Raw genomic sequence first — 23,859 nt, 5'->3', positions numbered from 1 at the left:
ACAAAAAAACTAAAAACTAATAAAAAAAAGTAAAAAAGCTAAAAAACTAAAAAAACTAAAAAAACTAAAAAAAGGTAAAAAACTAAAAAAAATAAAAAATAAAAAAAAACTAAAAAAAAAGGAAAAAACTGAAAAATAAGCTAACATAAAGGTAAAAACCAATAAAAAACTAAAAAGAAAAAAAGGAAAAAACTGAAAAAAATTTTCATCTAAAAAACTAAAAAAAACTAAAAAAGGTAAAAACTAAAAGAACTAAAAAAGAAAAAAATAAATGACGACACTCAAAGAGAAAGCGACCAGGACAAAAGGAATGTTCGATTAGCAATCAACAAACCACCGGGACACAGGGAGTATAAATGACGACCAGGACATAAGTAAAAAAAAAAATTAACAAAACTAAAAAGAAGGTAAAAACTACAAAAAAACTAAAAAGAAAAAAAAACTAAAAACTAATAAAAAAACTAAAAAATCTAAAAATCTAAATAAACTAAAAAAGAAAAAAAAAGGAAAAAAATAAAGGAGAAAAACAAAACTAAAAAACGAATGTATATACAGACCGGTACACCGGGATACAAATGACGACCGGGACACAGGGAATATAAATGACGACCGGGACACAGGGACACAACTACAACGGGGACACCGGGGGAAACAGGGGGATATAAATGACGACCGGGACAAAAAAACTAAAAAGAAAAAAAAACTAAAAACTAATAAAAAAACTAAAAAATCTAAAAATCTAAATAAGCTAAAAAAGAAAAAAAAAGGAAAAAAATAAAGGAGAAAAATAAAACTAAAAAACGAATGTATATACAGACCGGGACACCGGGATACAAATGACGACCGGGACACAGGGAATATAAATGACGACCGGGACACAGGGACACAACTACAACGGGGACACCGGGGGAAACAGGGGGATGTAAATGACGACCGGGACACCGGGACAGGGAATGGTCGATTAGCAATCACCATCAACAAAGCTCAAGGGCAATCATTAGAATCATGAGGTATAGATCTGAATACAGATTGTTTTCCCATGGACCATTATATGTTGCATGTTCAAGAGTCGGTAAACCTGACAATTTATTTATATGCAAAGACAATGGGACAGCAAAGAATGTTGTATATTCGCAAGTTTTACGTAGTTAAAACCATATATATATATATATATATATATATATATATATATATATATATATATATATATATATATATATATATATATATATATATATATATATATATATATATATATATATATATATATATATATATATATCTATATTCACAGGTGGGACATAGGGACACAACTACAATGGCGCGTAACTATTATGGCGCGTAACGACTTACGCGCGCGGGGGGGCTTTGGGGGGGCGCGAAGCGCCCCCACCAACTAGGTGTTGGGGTGGCGCGAAGCGCCACCCCAACAGCTAGTATATATATATATATATATATATATATATATATATATATATATATATATATATATATATATATATATATATATATATATATATATATATATATATATATATATATATATATATATATATATGTATATATATATATATTATATATATATGTTTTTAACTACGTAAAACTTGCGAATATACAACATTCTTCGCTGTCCCATTGTCGGTGCATATAAATAGATTTTCAGGTTTACCGACTCTTGAACATGCAACATATAATTGTCCATGGGGAAACAATCCGTATTCAGATCTATATCGCATTTTTCTAAGAATTGCCCTTGAGCTTTGTTGATGGTGATTGCTAATCGAATATTCCCTGTGTCCCCGTCGTCGTTTATATGTACCCCCTGTGCCCTTCCGGTGTCCCCGTTGTAGTTGTGTCCCTGTGTCCCGGTCGTCATTTATATTCCCTGTGTTCCGGTCGTCATTTGTGTCCCAGTGTCTCGGTCCGTAATTTCTCTTTGAGTCCCGGTCGTCACTTATATTCCCTGTGTCCCAGTTGTCATTTGTGTCTTGGTCTGTAATTTCTCTTTGAGTTTAAAAAGAGAAAATCGTCATTTATATTCCTTGTGTCCCGGTGTTCCGGTCTGTAACGTCATAAAGTCTTCAATGGCTCTGGTGGTGCAGCCAGTTGAGGAAGTTTAACTTTTCCTGAGGAGCAACACATTCCCATTGTTTCACCATTAAATTTCAAGTTCTTGTAATAGGGACACATTTTAGACATAGCCCCGATTTCAACACATCTACTCAAGCTATAATCATCGACTGGGCTGCACCTGAATGCCAGGCGATAATTTTCACGTTACTCTTGTAATTCCTCGCCACGCTTTCTTTTGGCATTATCTCTTTGAGCCGCAAGCCTGTTTTCACGCTGTTCTTGTGATTCCTCGGCACGCTTTCTTTTGGCATTATCTCTTTGATCCGCAAGCCTGTTTTCACGTTGTTCTTGTGATTCCTCGGCATGATTTTTTTTGTTAATTTCTTTTTGAGCCTGAAGCCTGTTTTGACGTTTTTCTTTTGATTCCTCGGCACGCTTTCTTTTGGTATTATCTCTTTGAGCAGCGATCCTGTTTTCACGTTGTTCTTGTGATTCCTCGGCCCTGTTCCCCCCCCCCCTGTGCACCCCTGATTCCATCCCCCCCTGTGCCCCCCGGCGTCCCCGTTGTAGTTGTGTCCCTGTGTCCCGGTCGTCATTTATATTCCCTGTGTCCAGGTCGTTATTTGTGTCCCGGTGTCCCAGTCTGTAATTTCTCTTTGAGTGTCCCGGTCGTCATTTATATTCCCTGTCCCGGTCGTCATTTGTGTCCCGGTGTCCCGGTCTGTAATTTCGTCAGTCGACAAACATGACGTGAGTCGACAAACAGCTTCATGACGGCATAATGCTCAATCCTTATAATGACGTCAGTCAACACACAAAAAAACAGCTTATTTATATATAGATAGATAGATGAACTGGAAAGTCATACTCCTTGTGCCTTAACTATAGTAAAAAACAGATAGAATTAAAATCGTCATTAAGATCAAGAAGAACCAACAGATTATAAGTATTTCTAAGTCATTATAATTTTAACCTAAGATACTGGATAACATGGTTAAATAAAAGTAAATGAATTGAACCCTAATCTATTTTAAATTACAATTGAAATTTTATTGGCCATTATTTTTCATACCACAAGAATGTTGTTTTAGATTATTCGAAAATGGCAAGAGGAATGTGGTTTTCTATCCTTTTCTTTCGACAGCTAAATGTCCTAAAACTTTTTAAATTCCTATTATCAAACAGTTCGTAGTAACGAACTGTAAGTAAGGAGCGAGCCGGCACAATAGGAAGCGAAATTAACAAAAAGACACATTTTCAACTGAAAGTAAAGAGCAACATTAAAATTTGAAACAAACAGAAATTATCATGTATAGGAGGGGGTTCGTCCCCTCCTCAATACCTTTCTCTTTACGCTAAAGTATTTTTAGTAATTTCAAATGAGCTATTCACTAATTAAACGGTCTTTGTGGCTCAGGGTTCACTGTTAAAGAATTGGAACAAAATTCAAACTTCTAGCGTAAAGAGTGAGGTGTTGACGAAGGGGTGAACCCCTCATATACGTAATAAAATGGTACGAATATAGAAATTCGTTACGTAAGTTAATTCTTAATTTACATGCATTTATTAATAATCAAAAACGTTCGTAAATAAAATTAAGTTTCTAGTGCTCTTTTTAAGTAATCAATAAAATTGGAGGGCTACTAGGCCCCCTCTCCCGCCCCTTTTTCTCAAAATCGTCCAATCAGAATTTATAGAAACCCATTTAGCCAAAAAAGAATAAAATTATAGGAGCTTGAAACCTCTAAAGTATGGTTTTCTTATATGCTGAATCTGATGGTGATATTTTCCTTAAGATCATTTGATGATTTGGGAGTGTCTCCCCCTTTTTCGAAAATTGGGCAAACTTTCTCAGGCTTGTAACTTTTGATAAATAACATTAAACTTGATGAATTTTACATATTCTGAATGAGCATCAAAATTCGATATTTTTAATGCGTCTATCAAACAGTTCATGGTAACGAATTGTAGCAAATAGCGACCCGACTCAACAGTAAATGAAACTCTAAAAAACGGATTTTTGATACTTTAGATACATCAAAAGAATTGGATTTTGATGCTGATTTTAAATATACAAGTTTCATCAAATTGAGTCTTACTCATCAAAAGTTACGAGCCTTAGAAAATTTGCCTTGTTTTGGAAAATAGGAGGAAATACCCCTTCAAAGTCATAGAATTTTAACGAAAATTATACCATCCAATTCAGCGTATCAGAGAACCCAACTGTAGAAGTTTCAAGCTCCTATCTACAAAAATGTGGAACTTCATATTTTTTGCCAGAAGACTGATAACGGGTCCGTATTTATTTGTTTGTTGTTTTTTTCCCCAGAGGTAACAGTATCGACCAGGTGGTCCTAGAACGTCGTGAGAGGGCTCATTTTAACGAAAATTAAAAGTTCTAGTGTCCTTTTTAAGTGAGATAAAAAATTGGAACGCAACTAGGCCTCTACGCTCATTTTTTTCCCAAAGTCAACGGATCAAAATTTTGAGGTAGCCATTTTATTCAGCATAGTCGATAAACATAAAAAATATGTCTTTGGGGAGGACTAACTCCTCCACAGGCCCCGTGGGAAGGGATGCAAGCTACAAACTTTGACCAGTGTTTACATGCAGTAATGGTTATTGGGAAGTGCACAGACGTTTTCAGGCAAATTTTTTTGGTTGGAGGGGGGGGGGGCTGAAGGGAGGGAGCTACATGGGAGGATCTTTTTTTGGAATGATTTGTCATGGGGGAAGACAAATTCAATTAAGGGGGCTCAGCATTTTCCAGCATTATTTTAAAAAAGCAATGAATAAACAAATATGAAAAAGTTTTTTTTCAACTGAAAGCAAGGAGCAGCATTAGAACTTGAAACAAACAGAGAATATAATGCATATGAGGAGTTCATCTCCTCCTAAATACCTCGCTCTTTAGGCTAAAGTATTTTTAGTAGTTTCAAATCTTTATTCTACGGTCTTTGTGATTCAAGGGTCATTCTTAAGGAATTGGGACAAATTTAAGCTTTGTGTAAAAAGTGAGGTATTAACGAGGTTGCAAACCCCCTCATATACCTGATAAAAATATACGAATATGGAAGCTCGTTACATAAGTTAATTTGTAAGTTACATATATTTTTTACTAATAAAAACGTTCGTTAAAAATTAAAAGATCTAGTTGCCTCTTGAAGTAACCAAAAGTTTTAAAATTTTTATTCTTAAAAAAAAACTCAGAAAAAAACTTCATTAGAAATTACTCCGTGTATAAAAGGGGGTGTTCCCTCCTCAACGCCCCGCTCTTTACGCTAATTTTTTTTACTGTTTTATAAAGTAGAATTGAGAAAAAGAGTCAAGTTTTAGCGTAAAGAGCGGGGTGTTGAGGAGGGAACACCCCATTTCATAGACGGAATAATTTCTGTTCGTTATAAGTTTTAATGTCGCTCCTTACTTTCAGTTAAAAAAACTTGTTTTTTTATGTAATTGTTATAAAGACTCTGTTTCCTAGAGTATCAGTTACTACTGAGCCCTATCGCTCCTTACTAACAGTTGGATACCACGAACAGTCTGAAATCTATATCTATATATATAAAAATAAGTTGTCTGTCTGTCTGTGGATCAGGTGACGTCATGTTTCTGTGTTGACTGACGTCATGAAATTAGTTGTCGTCATTTTTGCTTTGACGGTGACGTCATTAACGGTATTTAAGACATTTGTTCACGGAAAAATGTTTAATTGTAAAATGACTGAAGAACCTACAATGGCAACAGCCGAGGAAGCTGCTCAAAGAGTTTATGCCAAAAAACTTAATGCTGATAGAGAAAGTAAGAAAAGAAAGCGTTCCGAGGAATCACAAGAACAGCAAGAAAACAGGCTTGCGGCTAAAGAATGCAAAACCGCGCAGTTAGATGAAAATCCACCTGGACAGCGAGAGTCAAAACATATCAAAACTGAAAATGATAGCGATGATGATTGGGTTTGGGATTTTGACTTGGATAAGGTCATCAATGCCTACCAGATTTAAGTTAAAAAAACAAAGGTTCGTCGATATGTACTTCATAGTGACGCTGAAAAATAAAGAAGAAAAAGAAAACTAAAAAAAGAAAAAAGGTAAAAAACTAAAAAAAAACTAAAAAGAAAAAACACTCAAAGAGAAATTACAGACCGGGACACAAATGACGACCGAGACAGAGGGAATATAAGTGACGACCGGGAACCTCAAAGAGAAATTACAGACTGGGACACCCGGACACAAATCACGACCGGGACACAGGGAATATAAATGACGACCGGGACACAGGGACACAACTACAACGGGGACGCCGGGGGCACAGGCGGGATATATAAATGACGACCGGGACACAGGGATTGTTCGAATAGAAATTACAGACCGGGACACCGGGACACAAACGACGACCGGGACACCGGGACACAGGGAATATAAATTACGACCGGGACACTCAAAGAGAAATTACAAACTGGGACACCGGGACACAGGGACACATCATTAGAATAATGATGTATAGATCTGAATACGGATTGTTTTTCCCATGGACAATTATATGTTGCATGTTCAAGAGTCAGTAAACCTGACAATCTATTTATATGCACAGACAATGGGACAGCGAAGAATGTTGTATATTCGCATGTTTTACGTAGTTAAAAACATATATTTATATCTATCTCTATTCACAGGTGGGACACAGGGACACAACTACAATGGCGCGTAACTAATATGGCGCGTAACGACTTACGCGCGCGGGGGGGCTTGTTTGGCGCGAAGCGCCACCCCAACAGCTTGTATATATATAAAAATAGGTTATCTGTGTGTCTGTCGAGTGACGTCATGTTTGTGGGTCGACTGACGTCATGTTTGTCGACTGACGAAACTACAGACCGGAACATCGGGACACAAATGACGACAAGGACACCGGGACATCTATATATATAAAAATAAGTTGTATGTGTGTCTGTCGAGAGATGTCATGTTTGTGTGTCGACTGACGTCATGTTTGTCGACTGACGAAATTACAGACCGGGACATCGGGACACAAATGACGACCGTGACACCGGGACATAGAAAATATAAATGACAACCGGGACACTCAAAGAGAAAGCGACCGGGACACAAGGAATGTTCGATTAGCAATCACCATCAACAAAGCACCGGGACACAAATGACGACCGGGACACAGGGAAACAACAACAACGGGGACGCCGGGGGGCACAGGGGGATATATAAATGACGACGGGGACACAGGGAATGTTCGATTAGCAATCACCATCAACAATGCTCAAGGGTAATCATTAGAATAATGAGGTATAGATCTGAATACATATTGTTTTTCCCACGGACATTTATATGTTGCATATTCAAGAGTCGGTAAACCTGACAATCTATTTATATGCACAGACAATGGGATAGCCAAGAATGTTGTATATTCGCAAGTTTTACGTAGTTAAAAGTATATATATATATATATATATATATATATATATATATATATATATATATATATATATATATATATATATATATATATATATATATATCTATATTCACAGGTGGGACACAGGGACACAACTACAATGGCGCGTAGCTAATATGGCGCGTAATGACTTACGCGCACGGGGGGGCTTGGGGCAACACCAACTAGGTGTTGGTTTGGCGCGAAGCGCCACCCCCAACAGCTATATATATATATATATATATATATATATATATATATATATATATATATATATATATATATATATATATATATATATATATATATATATATATATATATATATATATATATATATATATATATATATATATATATATATATATATATATATATATATATATATATATATATATATATATATATATATTACACGGAGTAATTCCGTGTATAATCCGGAGTAATAATCGCTATATATATATATATATATATATATATATATATATATATATATATATATATATATATATATATATATATATTACACGGAGTAATTTCTGTTCGTTTTAAGTTTTAATGTCGCTCCTTACTTACAGTTAAAAAAAAACTTTTTTTTTTATGTAATTTCTAAACGAGTTTTTTTCTGAGTTTTTTTTTTTAAGAATAAAATTTTAAAACTTTTGGTTACTTCAAGAGGCAACTAGAACTTTTAATTTTTAACGAACGTTTTCATTAGTAAAAAATATATGTAACTTACAAATTAACTTATGTAACGAGCTTCCATATTCGTATATTTTTATCAGGTATATGAGGGGGTTTGCAACCTCGTTAATACCTCACTTTTTACACAAAGCTTAAATTTGTCCCAATTCCTTAAGAATGACCCTTGAATCACAAAGACCGTAGAATAAATATTTGAGATTACTAAAAATACTTTAGCATAAAGAGCGAGGTATTTAGGAGGAGATGAACTCCTCATATGCATTATATTCTCTGTTTGTTTTAAGTTCTAATGCTGCTCCTTGCTTTCAGTTGAAAAAAACTTTTTCATATTTGTTTATTCATTGCCTTTTTAAAATAATGCTGGAAAATCCTGAGCCCCCTTAATGGAATTTGTCTTCCCCCATGAAAAATTATTCCAAAAAAGATCCTTCCATGTAGCTCCCTCCCTTCAACCCCCCCCCCAACCAAAAAAAATTGCCTGAAAACGTCTGTGCACTTCCCAATAACCATTACTGCATGTAAACACTGGTCAAAGTTTGTAGCTTGCATCCCTTCTCTACCCTCCTCTTGTCTTAATAATTTACTAACTAATCAATTAATCCATAATGTACCAATAAATTATGAAATATCTAACCAATGATGCAGTATCATTTACAACCAGTATTGAGGGCCTTTTTGTAATGAGGGCCCCCTGCCCTTTTTTGTAAGAAGTAATTTCTTTTTTCTGTAACTTTTACTGAAGTGTTTTAAAACAGTGAAGTATGTTTGCTCAATAGTAAATACTAAACTACAACTTACTTGAAAGATGGTTCGTCTTTAATATCCTCCATAGTTTTATCCATAAGTACCAAATAGAACTTTAAAAACATCGCTTCTAATGAGTTCGCTGACATACTAACATACTAGTAACCACTGTAGTAAAAGGTAAAAAAATACCCCTCAGTCAATGGCCTTGAATCATTACGTATTAATATTTGAATCTATGTGTGACCCCGAATATATTTATCAGTTGATTGCACGAAAAGGTGAACTAGTTTAAAATAAGTTAACAAGGAAGAAAATGACTTTAGGCAGGGAGGGCACGGTGGGGGAGGGGTAGTTGAGCAGGGACACGATTTGCTATTGGGCAGAGGTGGAACTGCCCCCGGCACCCCAGTTTGTCCCCCCAACCGAAATTTAATTTCTTCAAAATTCTTGTCAAAACTAAGATAAGCCTGCATAATTCAAGCGTCCACAGAAACGGGTCAGTTTTCTTGAGTATATCTTTGCCTTTACGTGATTGGAAAAATAGTTAGAAATTTAAGTTTATTTCAAATGAAAGTAGGCTAAGGAGAATTTTTCAGCGAAATTCTCTGCAAGAAATTTTAGGGGGGGATTTTCAGTGAGGATGGAATTGTCCAGAGGGAATTTTGCGGGAGGAGAGAGGGCATTTTACTTGGAAGGAATTTTCTACTGAGGAGTTTCCCGTGCTGGGAGGGCAGATTTTTCATTGAGGCAGAGCCAGATTTACCGGCATATTTGAAGAAGGATCAGAATTAATTAAAAAAATTAGCTGTTTTCAACTGAAACCAAAAATAAAATAAAAACAAACAGAAATTATTGCGTATATGAAGGTGTTGTTTAATCCTCGATACTCTCCTACTCGATACCTTGCTCTTTTGCACTAAAGTCTGAATATTTTTCCCAGTGTTTTAAGAACGACTAGTGAAACACAAGGGTTGTTTAATTAGAACAAAACACTTTTTTTTAAATGCTAAAAAAATTGCATGGAGAGCAAAGTATCGAGGCAGGAGGCAACCCTTTCATTTGCAGATTAATTTCTGTCTGTTTTTAGTTTTAATGTTACTCCTTACTTTCAGTTGAAAAAACTTGTTTCTTTTGTTTAATTATTAGTAAAGACGGTGGGTGTGGTATAGATGTTGAAAATAGAATAGCTAAGGAAAGAGTATTTTTTTTTCAGTTGAAAAAAAAGTTTGGAAGAATGGGTAAAAGAATATTGGAAATTACAGTAATGAAAGTAGTCAAGTATTGTTCTGAAACGTGAACGCTCGAAAAAAAAAGAAAAAAAGGAGGATAATTTGCTATATGCTTTCCAGAATAAATGATTACGGATTGTTTTGGATACCCGACTAACTGACCATATCTCAAACAGAAAGCTATACGAAAAATTTGGTTCAATCCAGCTTTATATGGCTATAATGAGAGAAAGATTGAGATGGCTAGGACACCTTCTGCAAATGAAGGGTGACAGATTGTCTAAGATCGTCCGTCTCGGGAAACTATCTAGGGCCAAACTAAAAGCAGCTAACCCCTGAGCGGGGTGGGAGGATGTCGCAAGGAAAGATTTAAGGGAAGTGGGTTTGGGAAGGTGTGAAGAGGTAAGCTTTGAATGGATTGAGATGGAAGAGGAGCCTACATAGCTTTTTTGGTCTCAGGTAGCTTGGTGCTGCGCTATTAGTGGTATATATCGGACCATCAGTGGAGGGAAGGAGTGCGTTGTTATAGTAACGACTTTACTGAAAAGAAGCATAAAATAAACAATGTAATAGTTTTACTGGTAATTGTGGCCACTTCTGTAACGTAGTGACAGGAGTTAAGCGTCACTTAGGGCCCATTTAATGACTTTTAATAGAATATGAGAACGAAATTATAATTATATTTAGAAAGAATATGAAAAAAGTGCGCTGATTAGTGCGTTTGTCCTGTCCCAATAATTTACCAATAAATTATCAAGTATTTTACCAATAATGCAGTATTATTTACAACAGGTATCAAGGACCAGCTGCCCTATTTTGTTCGAAGTAGCATCTTTTTTCTATAGCTTTTGTTGCAGCGAATTAAAATAATAAAGTACGCTTTCTCAATAGCAAAAACTAAACTATAGCTTACTTGAAAGACGGTTCCTCGTTAATATCCTCTTTAATTTTATCCATAGTTATTATATTAAACTCTTTAAAAATCGACTTTTAATGAGTTTACTAACACACTTGCAATTACTGTAATAAAAGGTCAAAAAATACTCTTCAGTCAATAACCTTGAATAGTTACGTATCAAACAGTTCGTGGTAGCGAACTGTAGTAAGGAGCGACCCGGCTCAATAGTAAATGAAACTCTAAAAAACGAAATTTTGATACTAATAGATACATCAAAAGAATCAAATTTTTATGCTGATTTTAAATATATAAGCCTGAGAAAATTTGCCTTGTTTTGGAAAATAGGGGGAAAACCCCCTAAAAGTCATAGAATCTTAACGAAAATCACACCATTGCATTCAGCGTATTAGAAAACTCTACTGAAGAAGTTTAAAGCTCCTATCTACAAAAATGTGGAACTTATTATTTTTTGCCAGAAGACCGATCACGGGAGCGTGTTTATTTGTTTGTTTGTTGTTTTTTTTCCAAGGGTGATCGTATCGACCAAGTGGTCCTAGAATGTCGCGGGAGGGCTCATTCTAACGGAAATTAAAAGTTCTAGTGCCCTTTTTAAGTGACCCAAAAAAATTTGAGGGCACCTAAGCCCCCCTCCCACGGTCTTTTTTTCCCAAAGTCAACGGATCAAAATTTTGATATAGCAATTTCGTTCAGCATAGTCAAAGAACATAATAATTGTGTCTTTGGGGCTGAAAAACTCCCCCACAGTCCCCGAGGGAGGGGCTGCAAGTTACAAACTTTGACCAGCGTTTGCATACAGTAATGGTTATTTGGAAGTGTACAGACCTTTTCAGGGTGATTTTTTGGTTGGGGATGGGGTTGAGGGGAGGGGGCTACGTAGGAGGATATTCCCTTGGAGGAATTTGTCATGGGAGAAGAGAAATTCCATGAAGAGTGTGCAGGATGTTTTAGCACTATTTAAAAAAACAATGAAAAAATAAATATGAAAAGTTTTTTCCACTGAAAATAATGACCAGCATTAAAAATTAAAACGAACAGAAATTATTACGCATAGGGGGGTTCATCTCTTCTTAAATACCTCGCTCTTTACGCTAAAGTATTTTTAGTAATTTCAACTAGTTATTCTACAGCCTTTGTGATTCAGGGGTCAATCTTAAAAAATTGGGACAAAATTAAAGCTTTAGTGTAAAGAGCAAGGTATTAACGAGGGGGCAAATCCCCTCATATACATAATAAAAATATAGGAATATAAGAAGTTCGTTACGTAAGTTAATTTGTGAGTTACGCATACTCTTTACTAATAAAAATGGTCGTTAAAAATTACGAATTTTAGTTCCTTTTTAACCGAAAAATTGGAGGTCAACTAGGCCTCCTCCCCCACCCTTTTTCTCAAAATCGTCTGATCCATTTAGCAAAAAAAAAATTTACGCAAATTTCGTTTTAATTATTCATTTGCGGAGAGCCAAAATCAAACATGCATTAATTATAAAACGTTCAGAAATTAAATTAAAAAAAACTAGTTTTTCAACTGAAAATAAGGAGCGACATTAAAACTTAAAAAGAACAGAAATTACTCCGTGTATGAAAGGGGCTGTTCCCTCCTCAACGTCACACTCTTTACGCCAAATTTATTGATTGTTTTATAAAGTAGGATTGAGAGAAAGAGTCAATCTTAGCGCAAGGAGCGGGACGTTGAGAAGGGAACAGCCCCTTTCATACACGGAGTAATTTCTGTTCTTTTTAAGTTTTAATATCGCTCCTTACTTTCAGTTGAAAAACTTGTTTTTTTTTTATTTAATCATGATAAAGACCAAGGTAGACAAGATGCTTAACTCGTTAAACTGGATTACCGCATAAAGTTACCTGGCCAGAAACATCAAGATGCGTACCAACTCTACAGAGCATTATTAAAAAGGTCTTACGAACACTTACAGACAGAACACTTAATGAAGTAAAACCCCCAGTCTTTCCAATGTGAGATTCGATTTTCTAAATATTTAATTAAAATATAACTGTATAGCATTTTTTTTCTTACTGAGACAAAGCTAACTATCTTTGAATGCAGGCAGAGAAACCGATTATACTTCTCGCATGCTGGTCAATGGTCTTGATATTCCAGAAAAAAAATTTATGGAATATCCCCTGAATAAAAACAATGGACACACTTTCCTTACTACATCTCTAACTTCAAAATTACATCAGAAATACACAAATTACCCATAATAACCATAACTTGTATACTTTTTTGTTAATCCACTTTTGGGTTTAAACCACTGTATTAACTTGTGTTAAACCACTGTTAGGCTCTTGACTTCAAGCTTTATGTGAGGGTCTCATTTTCCTGGCACTTGAGAAAGCATACGGGACAATTTTTAAATGAGTTTAAATACCTTACCAGTTCTCAAGTTCAGGGTGGCCAATAGACTGTCTAAAACCAATACTTAAAACCAATAAGCATAAAATTAAAACAGCAGCAATAGAGCTTTCTTGGGTTGAAAAAGAGCACAAGTGTAGACTACATCTTATAAGGGATATTAAATAAAAAAAAACAAGTTTTTTTAACTGAAAGTAAGGAGCGACATTAAAACTTAAAACGCACAGAAATTACTTCGTATATGAAAGAGGCTGCTTCCTCATCAGCGCCCCGCTCTTTACGCTAAAGTTTGACTCTTTCTCTCAATTCTTCTTTTTAAAACAGTAAAAAACTTTAGCGTAAAGAGCGGGGCGTTGATGAGGAAGCAGCCTCTTTCATATACGAAGTTATTTCTGTGCGTTTTAAGTTTTAATGTCGCTCCTTACTTTCAGTTAAAAAAACTTGTTTTTTTTATTTAATTTCTGAACGTTTTTGAATCAATGCATGTTTTGATTTTGGCTCTCCGCAGAGGAATAATCAAAACGAAATTTGCATATTTTTTTTTTTTGGCTCAATGGCTTTCTCATAATTTTGATCGAATGATTTTGAGAAAAAAAGAGCGGGGGACGAAGCCTAGTTGCCCCCCGATTTTTTGGTTAATTAAAAAGGCAACTAGAACTTTTAATTTTTTACGAATCTTTTTATTGGTAAAAGATTTACGTAACTTATAAATTAGCTTTGTTTCGAATTTTGTGCGAATAACTTTTCTCGGGTTTCTCCAGTCTAGACAACGTATATATTTGGAGTTTCCATAAAAATCCCAGCTCTTATTTTCAAAATTTTTGCATCGCTGTTTACCACACGTTCACTGACATGACCACCATAGTTTATCTAGAGTAGAGTTATTTACAAAATAAGGTACGGCCACACGTCCCTATAAGAACTTTTGTATTCTCATGTTTTTATTACATATATGAGGGGATTCGCCCCATCGTCAGTACCTCGCTCTTTACACTAAAGCTTAAATTTTATCCCAATTCATTAAGAACGACCCCATGAATCACAAAAGCCGTAGAATAAGTAGTTGAAATTACTGAAAATACTTTAGCGTAAAGAGCGAGGTATTAGAAGGAGGTGAGCCCCTCATATGGGTAATAATTTCTGTTTGTTTTAAGTTTTATTGCTGTTCCTTACTTCCAGCTGAACAAGCTTTTTCACTTTTATTTTTTAATTGTTTTTTTTTTTAAATAATGCTAGTAAATCCTGCTCTCCCTTCATGGAAATTTTCTTCTCCCATTACAAATTCTCGAAGGAAAGTTCCCCCAGCATATCCCCCTCTTCTCAACCCCTCCCCCAAACCAAAAAAATCCTCCTGAAAACGCCTGTATACTTCCCAATAACCAATACTATATGTAAGCACAGGTCAAAGTTTGTAACTTGTTGCCCCTCCCACGGGGACTGTGGGGGAGTAAGTCGTCCCCAAAGACATAGTTATAAGGTTTTTCGACTACGCTGAATAAAATGGCTATCTCAGAATTTTGATCTGTTGACTTTGGGAAAATAATTAGCGTGGGAGGGGGCCTAGGTGCCCTCCAATTTTTTTGGTCACTTAAAAAGGGCACTAGAACTTTTCATTTCCATTAGAATGAGCCCTCTTGCAACATTCTAGGACAACTGGGTCGATACGATCACCCCTGGGAAAAAGAAAAAAACAAACAAAAAAACAAAAAAACAAATAAACACGCATCCGTGATCTGCCTTCTGGCAAAAAATGCAAAATTCCACATTTTTGTAGATAGGAGCTCGAAAGTTCTACAGTAGGGTTCTCTGATACGCTGAATCTGATGGTGTGATTTTCGTTAAGATTCTATGACTTTTAGGGGGCGTTTCCCCCTATTTTCTAAAATAACGCAAATTTTGTCAGGCTCGTAACTTTTGATGGGTAAGACTAAACTTGATGAAACTTATATATTTAAAACCAGCATTAAAATGCGATTCTTTTGATGTAGCTATTGGTATCAAAATTCCATTTTTTAGAGTTTTGGTTACTATTGAGCCGGGTCGCTCCTTACTACAGTTCGTTACCACGAACTGTTTGATAGACATGCACAATTGTGAGGAAATTTGGAAGGTTCTAATTTATAGTTACTCAATATGAATTCTAAATTAAGATCTCTTTTACAGATGTATATAGTAGTTTGTGTTTCCGATTGACCATTCAAACAATCTGATTCCATTTTTACTGTCCTTACTACTTTAAAAGGGATGGAGCTCAAAGAAAAAGTAAATTAAAACTTAAACAGGGAACATGAATCTAAACAAACAATAGTTTTGCTTGAAAAATCAAAAAAGAAGAAAAACAAAAACAAACAGTACTTGTCTGTTATCCCGACGAAACTCAAGAAGTCAAGTTAGCATAATCATGATGAAAATCAATAAAAAAAATGGAATTGTCCTGGGATAAATTTACCATATTAACATGAAAGGAACTTTCGATTGAAGAATTTTTTCGGAGGGAGGAGTTTTTCATAAAGTGGGAGCCAGGTTTCTCAGGAAAATTTAAAAAAGATCAAAAATTAAGCTTTTTCAACTAAAAGTAAGGAGGAACATCAAAACGTAAATGAACATCAGATATTGCGTATATAACAGGGGTGTCCCCTTCTCCCCCTCACTCTTTGTGCTAAAGTTTTACTTTTCATTCTAATTCCTTAAGAACAACTCCTGAAACAGAATGACCGTTTAATTTGAACAATGAGAAGCCTTATTGTGTCTTTGACTAATAACAAGAGTTAAGAGCTCATATGGCACTTGCGACGAGGTCGGAAGAGCCAAGAGCCAAGAGCTCACATGGTATGAGCTCTAGCAAAATTCTAAGAATCAATAGATTGCTTTAAAAGGAAAATCAGAGGCTTAATGCCGGTCGGGATTTAAAATAAGAGCTCTGAGTCACGAGGTCCTTCTAAATATCAAAATTCATTGAGATCCGATCACCCACTCGCAAGTTAAAAATACCTCAATTTTTCTGATTTTTCCTCTCCTTTCTGCCCCCCAGATGTTCAAATCGGGGAAAATGACTTTATTAAGTCAAATTGTACAGCTCCCTGACACGCCTACCAATTTTCATCGTCCTAGCACGTCCAGAAGCACCAAACTCGCCAAAGCACTGAACCCCAATATCTAACTCCCCCAAAGAGAGCGGATCCTGTCCGGTTACGTCAGTCACGTATCTACGACATTTATAAGCATTTTCCATGATTTCTGGTTTCCCCCTCCAGCTCCCCCCAATATCAACAGATCTGGTCGGGATTTAAAACAAGAGATCTGAAATATGAGTTCCTTCTAAATATCAAATTTCATTAAGATCCGGTCACCCGTTCTTAAGTTAAAAATACCTCAATTTTTTCTAACTTTTCCAAATTAACAACCCCCAGCTCCCCCAAAGAGAACGGATCCGTACCAATTATGTCATTCTCGTATCTATAACTTGTTCTTATTCTTCCCATCAAGTTTCATTCCGAAATCTCCACTCTAAGCGTTTTCCAGGATTTCCGGTTTTCAAGATTTCTGTTTCCCCCTCCAACCCTCTATGTCCCCGGTTCCGATTCCAATTAAAAATTGAGTATCTGAGACATAAGATTCTTCTATATATCAAGTTTCATTGAAATCCCATTACCCATTCGTAAGATACCTCGATTTCATGTTTTCCAAGAATTCCAGCTTCCCCCTCCAACTCCCTTCAATGTCAAGGGATCTGATCGGAATTTAAATGAGAGTTTTAAAGCACAAGATCCTCCTAGATATCAAATTTCATTTAGATCTTATCATCCGTTCGTAAGTTACAAATACCTCATTTTTTCTAATTTTTCCGAATTACTCCCCCCCCCCAACTCCACCAAAGACAGCAGGTTCAGTGCGGTTATGTCAGTCACCTATCTTGGACTTGTGCTTATTCATTCCACAAAGTTTCATTCTGATCTCTCCGCTTTAAGCGTTTTCCAATATTTTCGCCCCCCCCCCCTAATGACACTGGACCCGCTTGGGATAAAAATAAGAGATCTGAGTTTCGAGGTCTTTCTAAATATGAAAATTCATTAAGATACGATCACTCTTTCGCAAGTTAAAAATACCTCATTTTTTCTAATTTTTTAGAATAATCCCCCCCAACTCCCCCAAAGAGAGCAGATCCGTTCCAGTTATGCCAATCCCGTATCTAGGACGTGTGCTTATATTTCCCACCAAGTTTCTTCCCGATCCCTCCACTCTAAGCATTTTCCAAGAGTTTAGGTTCCCCTCCTCAAATCCCCCAATTTCACCGGATCCAAGCGGAATTTAAATAAGAGCTCTGAGACACGGTATCCTTCCAAACTTCAAATTTCATTAAGATCCGATCACTCCTTCGTAAGTTAAAAATACCTCATTTTTCTAATTTGTTCAGAATTAAACCACCCCCCTCAACTCCCCCAAACAGAGCGGATCCGTTCCGGTTATTTCAATCACGTATCTAGGACTTGTGCTTATTTTTCCCACCAAGTTTCATCCCGATCCCTCCACTCTAAGCGTTTTCCAAGATTTTAGGTTCCCCCCTCAATTCCCCCCATTATCACCGGATCCAGTCGGGATTGGAAATAAGAGCTCTGAGACACAATATCCTTCCAAACTTCAAATTTCATTAAGATTCGATCACTCCTTCGTAAGTAAAAAATACCTCATTTTTTCTATTTTTCAGGATTAACCCCCCCCAACTCCCCCAAACAGAGCAGATCCGTTACGGTTATGTCAATAACGTATCTAGGACTTCTGCTTATTTTTCCACTAATTTTTTACTAAATTTTAAATTTTAATAGATTTAAAAAATTTTAATAGAATTTTTATAGAACTAAAATTTTAGTTTTCCAAATAAATCATTTCCTTTACCCTCCTACCCCTCGGGACTGTTTACTTTCTCGCCTTTTCTGGATCACTGTCTAGTGATAAAATAAGGTTTTGAAAAAAGTAAAACTCCATTAAACCAATTATGAGCAAACATAGAATCAAACCATTTACCTAAGTAAAGGCTACTCGTGTCAATAGTAACTGAAAACCCCAAAAATGGAATATTTACTGATTTACTTGACAGAAAACTTAAAATTAATAAGTATCGTACACCAAAGTATTTTTTTTTCCTGATTAAATATTTGCGTTAATATGTGCTTTTATTCTTTATATAATATGTTGTGGTAAAAGAAAATATTTTGCCGATATATGAATATACTAAATATGTATGAGTATACCAACGTATACTCGCTGAAGTTGAAACTCAGGTTGTTCCAGAGCAATGTACTGTCTGTCCCGAGTTATGCTATGGAATGCATCGAACATAGAGACTGGATATTGTTTAAATTTTTTCTTTTGTGCTGTTTTTTGTAAATTACATGGTGAAATACTCTGTACGCGTTTAGTCAAACAGTTCGTGGTAAGGAGCGATCCGGCTCAATTGTAGCCGAAACTCTAAAAAACAGAATTTTGATACCAATATATGCATTAAAAGAATCGAATTTTTATGCTGATTTCAAATATACGAGTTTCATCAAATTTTGTCTTACTCATCAAAAGTTACAAGCCTGAGAAAATTTGTTCTTTGGGAAAAAAGGGGGGACATCCCCTAAAATTCATAGAATCTTAAAAAAAAATCACACCATCAGATTCAGCGTATCAGAGAACCCTGCTGTCGGGGTTTCAAGCTCCTAACTGCAAAAATATAGATTTTTGTTTTGTTTTTTTTTTGACAGAAGAAAGATCACGAGTGCGTGTTTATTTGTTTTGAGATGTTTTTTTTGTTTTCTTTTTTTCAGGGTTGATCGTATCGACCCAGTGGTCCTAGAATATCGCTAGAGGGGTCGTTCTAACGGAAATCAAAAGTTCTGCCCTTTTAAGTGATCAAAAAATCGGAGGGCAACCAGGCAACGCTCATTTTTTTTCCAAAATCACCGGATCAAATTTTGAGATAGCCATTTGGTTCAGCATAGACGAAAAATGTAATAACCTTATCTTTGAGGATGACTTAATTTCCTACAGTCCCCGGGGGAAGGGCTGCAAGTTATGAACTTTGTCCGTTGTTTAAATATAGTATTGGTTATTGGAAAGTATACAGACGTGGCTTTTCTGGTGACGGGGGGTCGGGGTTGACGTGGGAGGATCTTTCCATGGAGGAATTTATCATGGGGAAAAAGATTTTCGATGAAGGGGGCGCTGGATTTTTCGGAATTATTTAAAAAGACAATAATAAATTTAATAAAAAAAAGATTTTTCAACTGAAAGTAAGGAGCATATTAAATACTTAAAATGAACAGATACTATTATGCATATTAGGGGGTTCGTCCCCTCCTCAATACTTCGATGTTAACGTTAAAGTATTTTTAGGAATTTCAAAAGAGCAATTTATTCTCATTAAACGGCCTTTGTGATTCAGGGGTTCTTCTTAAAGAATTGAAACAAAATTGGAACTTTAGTGTAAAGAGCGAGGCATTGACGAGGGGGCTAACCCCCTCATATACATAATGAAAGTATACGAATATAGAAGCTCGTTACATAAGTTAATTCGTAAGTTAAGTATACTTATTACTAATAAAAACGTTCGTAAACAAAATTAAAAATTCTTGTAGCTTCTTAAGTAACAGAAAAATTTGAGGGCACCTAGCACCCCTCTGCTGCCCCTTTTTTCTCAAAATTGTTCGATCAAAACTTTGAAAAAGCCATTTTGCCAAAAAAAGAAGCAAAATCAATATGCAAATCTCGTTTTATTTATTCAAGTACGATGAGCCAAATTCAAGACCTGTATTACTTTAAAAGTGTTCATAAACTAAATGTAAAAACAAGTTTTTTTTAACTGAAAGTAAGGAGTGGCATTAAAACTTAAAACAAACAGAAATTATTCTGTATATGAAAGAGACTCTCTCCTCCTTAACGTCCCGTTCTTTACGCTAAAGTATGACTCTTTCTCACAACTCTACTTTTTAAAACAATAAAAAACTTTAGTGTAAAGAGTGGGGCGTTGAGAAGGGGACAGTCCCTTTCATATACAGAATGGTCAAACAGTTCTTGGTAACAAACTGGAGTAAGGAGTGAGCCGGCTCAATAGTAACCGAAACTCTGAAAAACGGAATTTTGATACCACTATATACGTCAAATGAATCCGATTTTTACAGTGATTTTAAATATACAAGTTTCATAAATTTAGTCTTATCCATCGAAAGTTACGAGCCTGAGAAAATTTGCCTTATTTTCAAAAAAGGAGGAACCACCCTTTAAAAGTCATAGAATCTTAATGAAAATCACGCCGTCAGATTCAGCGTATCAGAGAACTTTATTGTAGAAGTTTCAAGCTCATATTTGTAAAAATACGGAATTTTGTATTGTTTGCCGGAAAAACGATCACGGATGCGTGTTTATTTGTATATTTGTTTTTCCCAGGGGTGATCGTATCGATTCAGTGGTCCCAAAATGTCGTGAGAAGGCTCATTCTAACGAAAATAAAAGTTCTAGTTCCCTTTTTAAGTGAAATAAAATTGGAGGGCAGCTAGGCCCCCTCCCACGCTCATTTTTTCCCAAAGTCATCGGATCAAAATTTCAAGATAACTATTTTGCTCAGCATAGTTAAAAAGTCAAAAACTATGTCTTTTTGGACGACTTAATCCCCCAAAGCCACCAGCGGAAGGGCTGCAAGCTATGGATTTTGCCCATTGTTTGCATATAGTATTCGTTATTGAGAAGCATACTGACATTTTCAGGGGGATTTTTTTTCTGATTATGGGGAGGGGGTTACGTGAGAGGATATTTCCAAGGAGAAATAGATCATGGGGAAGAGAATTTCCATGAACGGGGTGCTACATTTTCCAGCATCATTTAAAAGAAAAATGAGAAATTAAATAAAAACAAATTTTTTCAACTGAAAGTAAGGAGTAACATTAAAACCTAAAACGAAGAAAAGTTATTATGTATATGGGAGCGGGGGTTTGTCCCCTCCTCCATACCTCGCTCTTTACGCTGAAGTATTTTTTGTAATTTCAAAAGAGCTATTTATTCTAATTAAACGGCCTTTGTGATTCAGGGATTATTCTTAAAGAAGTGGAACAAAATTCTAACTTTAGTATAAAGAGCGAAGTATTGACGAGGGGGCAAACCCCCTCATATGTGTAGTAAAAAATACACAAATATAGAAGTTTATTTTGTAAGTTAATCTGTAAGTTATGTATATTTCTTACTAATAAAAAACTTTCTTTAAAATAAAATTAAAAATTCAGGTGGACTTTCTACGTAACCACAAAAATTTAAGGGCAACTAGGCCCCATCCACCGCCCCTCTTTTGTCAAAATCGTTGGATCAAAACTTTGAGAAAGCCATTTAGCCAAAAAAGAGCAGAATTAATTTGCAAATTCCGTTTTAATTATTCATGTACTGTGAGCCAAAATCAAAACCTGCATCAATATAAAATATTCAGAAATTAAATAAAAAAAAACAAGTTTTTTTCAACTGAAAGTTAGGGGCAACATTAAAACTTAAAAAAACAGAAATTTTTACGTATATGAGGGCTTTTGTCCCCTCCTCAATACCTCGCTCTTCACGCTGAAGTATTCTTAGTAATTTCAAAAGAGCTATTTATTCTAATTAAAGATTTGGAACTAAATAAAAATTTAATGTAGAAATCGAGGTATTGATGAACCCTCTCAAATCCATAATAAAAATATACGAACATAGAAATTCGTTACGGAAGTTTGTTTTATTGCTAATAAAGGTGTTCGTAAATAAAGAGAAAAGCTCTAGTGGTTTTTCTAAGTGACCAAAACAATTGGTGGGCAATTAGGCCCCCCCGCATTTATTTCTCAAAACCGTCCGATCAAAATTTTGTGAAAGTCATTTAGCAAAAAAAAGGAAAATTAACATGCATTTTTTGTTTTATTTATTCATGTACGTTGAGCCAAAATCATAACCTGCATTGATTAAAAAACATTCAAAAATTAAATAAAAATAAAACAAGTTTTTTTTTACTGAAAGTAAGGAGCAACATTAAAACTTAAAACGAATAGAAATTATTCCAATATATTAAAGGGGAGGTCCCCTCCTCTGTGCCCCGATTTTTACGCTAAAGTTTGACTCTTTCTCACGACTCTACTTTTTAAACAATAATACACTTTAGCGTAAAGAGTGGGGCATTGAGGAGGGGAAATCCCCTTTTATATACGAAACAATTTCTGTCCGTTTTAAGTTTTACTGCTGCTCCTTACTTTCAGTAAAAAAAACTTTGTTTTTATTTAATCAAAGAACAAAATCATTCATTCATAGTCCTGTTTTAACTTTTCAAACGCCACACTTGCTGATTCTTTAGCACAACATTTTTGGGAGCAATATTGTTCCAAATATATATATATATATTGCTTAACACTATATATAGGACTATCAGTGGAAGTGTAGAGTGTATTTTTAGGGTAACCTCTTTTATTTTCAAGAGAAGCATGAAAAAGGTGATGAAATAGTATTACTGTAATAACAATTAGCCAACTCACATAGTGACAGTAACTTATTGTGACTTTAAGGTCTATTTAGGGGCTTTAAATAGGATTTGGAAATGGAATAATAATCTTATTTATAATTTTAGATTTATATCAGTTTAATCTTAGATTATCAGAATTTTAATCTCATTTAGAATATCTCAATAGGCGTTGATTAGTGCGTTCTTCTTGTCCCAATAATTTACTAAGTAATTAATCCATAGCGAACCAATAAATTGTGAAATGTTTTAACAAAGATATAGTATCATTTACTATGTAAACGATGTTACAATATCATTTACAGCTAGTATTGACGGCCAGTTGCGCTTTTTTATAAGAAGTAACATCGTTTTTCTGTAACTTTTATTAAAGCAATTTTAAACACTGAAGCATGTTTACTCAATAGTAAATACTAAACTACAGCTTACTTGAAAGATGGTTCGTCTTTAATATCCTTCATAATTGCATCCCTATGTACCATATAACCTTTTAAAAGATCGGCAGCTAATGAGTTCGCTGACATACTAACATACTAGTAATCACTGTAGTAAAAGGTCAAAAATTACTCTTCAGACAATAACCTTGAATCATTACGCATTAACTTTTGAATCTATGTGCGACCCCGAATATATTTTTAAGTTGATTGTACGGAAAGTTGCACCTGTTTAAAATAAATAAACGAGTTAGAGTATGACTCGAGGTAGGGAGGGCAGGGTGGTAATGGGTAGCTGAGCAGGCACGTAATTTGCTATTGAGATGAGGGGGACTGCCCTCTAGACCCCAGTTGAAACTAGTTTTTTAACTAATTTATAGACCAACTGAAATTTAGTCTTTTCAAAATTCTTGTCAAAACTAAGATCAGCCTGCGTAA

At 35.3% G+C, this 23,859-nt stretch overlaps 1 protein-coding gene across 1 annotated transcript in view; it reads right to left on the bottom strand.

The window, feature by feature from the left end:
* Positions 1-23,554, bottom strand: part of LOC136032620 (proto-oncogene serine/threonine-protein kinase mos-like) — a 99,778-nt gene extending 76,224 nt beyond the window's left edge. The window contains exon 1 of the mRNA XM_065712893.1: positions 23,417-23,554. Within this exon, the coding sequence (XP_065568965.1) occupies positions 23,417-23,511 (95 nt within the window). The 5' untranslated portion in view covers positions 23,512-23,554. The remainder of the gene's footprint in view (positions 1-23,416) is intronic.
* Between the last annotated feature and the right edge of the window lie 305 nt (positions 23,555-23,859).

This window comes from Artemia franciscana, chromosome 11, assembly GCF_032884065.1.
Source record: "Artemia franciscana chromosome 11, ASM3288406v1, whole genome shotgun sequence".
Taxonomy (NCBI): domain Eukaryota; kingdom Metazoa; phylum Arthropoda; class Branchiopoda; order Anostraca; family Artemiidae; genus Artemia; species Artemia franciscana.
Note: the sequence above shows the minus strand (reverse complement) of the source record. Positions and strands in the feature narration are given on the sequence as shown.